Source organism: Arachis hypogaea, chromosome 17 (assembly GCF_003086295.3).
Source record: "Arachis hypogaea cultivar Tifrunner chromosome 17, arahy.Tifrunner.gnm2.J5K5, whole genome shotgun sequence".
Taxonomy (NCBI): domain Eukaryota; kingdom Viridiplantae; phylum Streptophyta; class Magnoliopsida; order Fabales; family Fabaceae; genus Arachis; species Arachis hypogaea.
Genome location: NC_092052.1, coordinates 94,357,887 through 94,360,339, shown reverse-complemented (window position 1 = coordinate 94,360,339; position 2,453 = coordinate 94,357,887). Strand labels below are relative to the sequence as shown.

Here is a 2,453-nt window from a genome sequence, read left to right as displayed (position 1 = left end):
TACATTCTAAAGATTCACAAGCATTATAATGATATAGTATATTAGTACATAAAACAATAGATCCAACTATCCAATTGAACAATCATTCAACAATAGAGAAAAAAATGAAACATGTCTAAAGTCTAAACTACTAATTTCCATGTATCAATGAATATAAAGAGGATTACAAATTAAGTCTAAAATTAAAATAAATAAAAGAAAAGAGAATAAACAAAGACTTTAGTGCCCTGAGTACTAAGTTCCTATCAGTTGTGTGTGCCTGAAAATCATTTGAACATACCCCACAAAGAAAGAGGATTTTTTTGTTGGAGCCACTTATGTTGCCTGCTAGTGCCTTTACAAAGTGCTGAATAAATTCAGAGTGCCCTTCATAAGTGGCGACAGTAATGAGATTACCATCCACCACTGTTGCTAGTGTCTGGTTCAACCCAATGAGCACCAGAGGCAACCAGTGCTGGTTTAACAGGAGGAAAAGCGGTAAACTTGTGATCTTTAGCTACACCTGCAGCCGCCAGAATCAACTGTCCGAGGCAAATAGAAGCAAGTGCTTTTCCAGAACTGAAAAGCTTGATCACCAGTGCCACAAGAGGATCATGAGCAAGATACTCTGGCGCTCTTCCACCCAGTAACATCACCCTGTCATAGTTTGCAGCATCAATTGAAGTCTGGTGGGAAGATATGCATATAGAAAAATTAGGAATAAGGTAGAAAAACTAAAGCAAAAGTGTCAATGCACATTGGTTATCTCTATAAAGTAATTAAATAAATCAATGCAGATCAATTAAATAAGTGCCGTATCTGAAATAATGAACAAGCCATAAACTAAAGGTACAGTTCTGATCAAGCCCAGAAAAATATAAGTTAATAACAAGAAATTAGCCTTATTAACCAAAGATGGAAGTTCAGAAGAAATAGAATAAAAGTCTGCATATATATCAGCAGGTAGGAATATTCACAAAGATCACAATAAAAGTCTGCATATATATCAAAGCTGCAATTGAACTGAGAGATACCACTTCAAAGTGATTTCAAATTCAGAAGCAATAATATTCATAAAAGAGAAAAGTACACTCATGCCACTTAAAACAAATTGCTGTCAATCAGAAATTCAATATTCTTCCTTTAATCTTCTTTTGAATGATTTTCAATGGTTATAGCCTCCTCAACAAAAACGATAAAAAAGATCTCTATTCTCCACAAGTTCAGATCAAATGCAGATTGACTGAATTGTATTCAGAATAATTCTTCCATCAGACAAAGTACCTTGAAGGATGATTTTGTATTGATGAGACAGCAGAAGGGAAGTTACCAACAAATTTTACTCGATCACCTGCAAATTATTTAAGCCTCATGTTAACCTTTAGGTGCTATGCAATATGTACAATAGGAAGTAAATTTGGAGATAGTTGCTCAATTTTTAACAACAAAACAGCACACCTGTTTTAATAGTAGTGCCTTTTGATGAAGCAGTAGAAACCTCCTGCTTCAGCATAGCCTGAGAACTTATTGTGGATCCACCCACAATTTCAGCATCAACACTAGAAGCTGCTTTACTATGTTTTAAAGAAGCAGCATGTGTACTTCTCATGGCCAACACAGATGGTCGTTCAGGCTTTGAACTTTCTTTAGCAGAATCAACTTCCTTTGATGGAGTTCCCTGAAATATCAATCACATAACAAAAACTATTATTATTCTGTTTATATTAACAGCAATTTAGGAAGAAATCATCTCAACAATACAAACAGATAATAAGAAGTAGCAAAAGAATATCTGAGAAAACGTACACCAGGTAATGAAAGGGAATCCACAATTAGTAGCCATGGACCAAAATGCTTTGCAAGTGCCTTGGCAAGAGTCTCCTGATATATATCCGAACCTACACACGAATCGCTTAATGAGAGCACTTCTTGATTGCAGAAAGGGGAAAATAAAGCATTAACAAGAATGAAGGAACTACCTGCAACTAAATAGAATATGGATAATAAGGATAATTTCTTGTTTGGTTACTACTTCAACTGAGATAAAATCTGAATCTGAATTATATATCAGCAGAAAAACCACAAGAGAAGGACAGGTCAGAAAAGTCTATACTTGTTAATAATAATTTAGAAACAAGTTAATCAGATTTATATTTTGTAACTCATTAACATAGATATATCTAACTGATTTGGATATCTAACAATAATATAGGATGAAATAATCACAAACAGCACAATATAATCACAATTAAGTCACAAAAGCACAAAGAACAGCAGCACAGTAGCATATTTACAATTAATAATCACAAACAGCAGTAAGAGCTAATCAACAATCAATTAATCAATGAATGAAAAATTGAAAACATAAATCATTCAAGAATAATTCAAAGATCAATAACCCTTAGGAACAGAGCAAAAAACTGAACAATGTCATTACACTATTACAGTGAGCCATGAACAGAGCATGGACCTTC

At 33.9% G+C, this 2,453-nt stretch overlaps 1 protein-coding gene across 1 annotated transcript; it reads right to left on the bottom strand.

Annotated features, from left to right (window-relative positions):
- Positions 1-1,726, bottom strand: LOC112765393 (uncharacterized). Its single transcript, XM_025811296.3, has 3 exons — positions 1,438-1,726; positions 1,264-1,330; positions 1-636 (listed from the first exon to the last, which is right to left on the bottom strand). The coding sequence occupies exons 1-3, from the start codon at positions 1,586-1,588 to the stop codon at positions 393-395; spliced, it is 462 nt and encodes a 153-aa protein (XP_025667081.1). The 5' UTR covers positions 1,589-1,726; the 3' UTR covers positions 1-392.
- Positions 1,727-2,453: the final 727 nt, after the last annotated feature.

Excerpts from the sequence above, each read along its gene's own strand:
- LOC112765393 (XM_025811296.3), bottom strand. The coding sequence starts at position 1,588 with ATGAGAAGTACACATGCTGCTTCTTTAAAACATAGTAAAGCAGCTTCT. Across the intron at positions 1,331-1,437 it reads AGGCACTACTATTAAAACAG|GTGATCGAGTAAAATTTGTT; the intron begins GTGTGCTGTTTT and ends AATAATTTGCAG. Across the intron at positions 637-1,263 it reads ATACAAAATCATCCTTCAAG|GGTGATGTTACTGGGTGGAA; the intron begins GTACTTTGTCTG and ends AAACTATGACAG.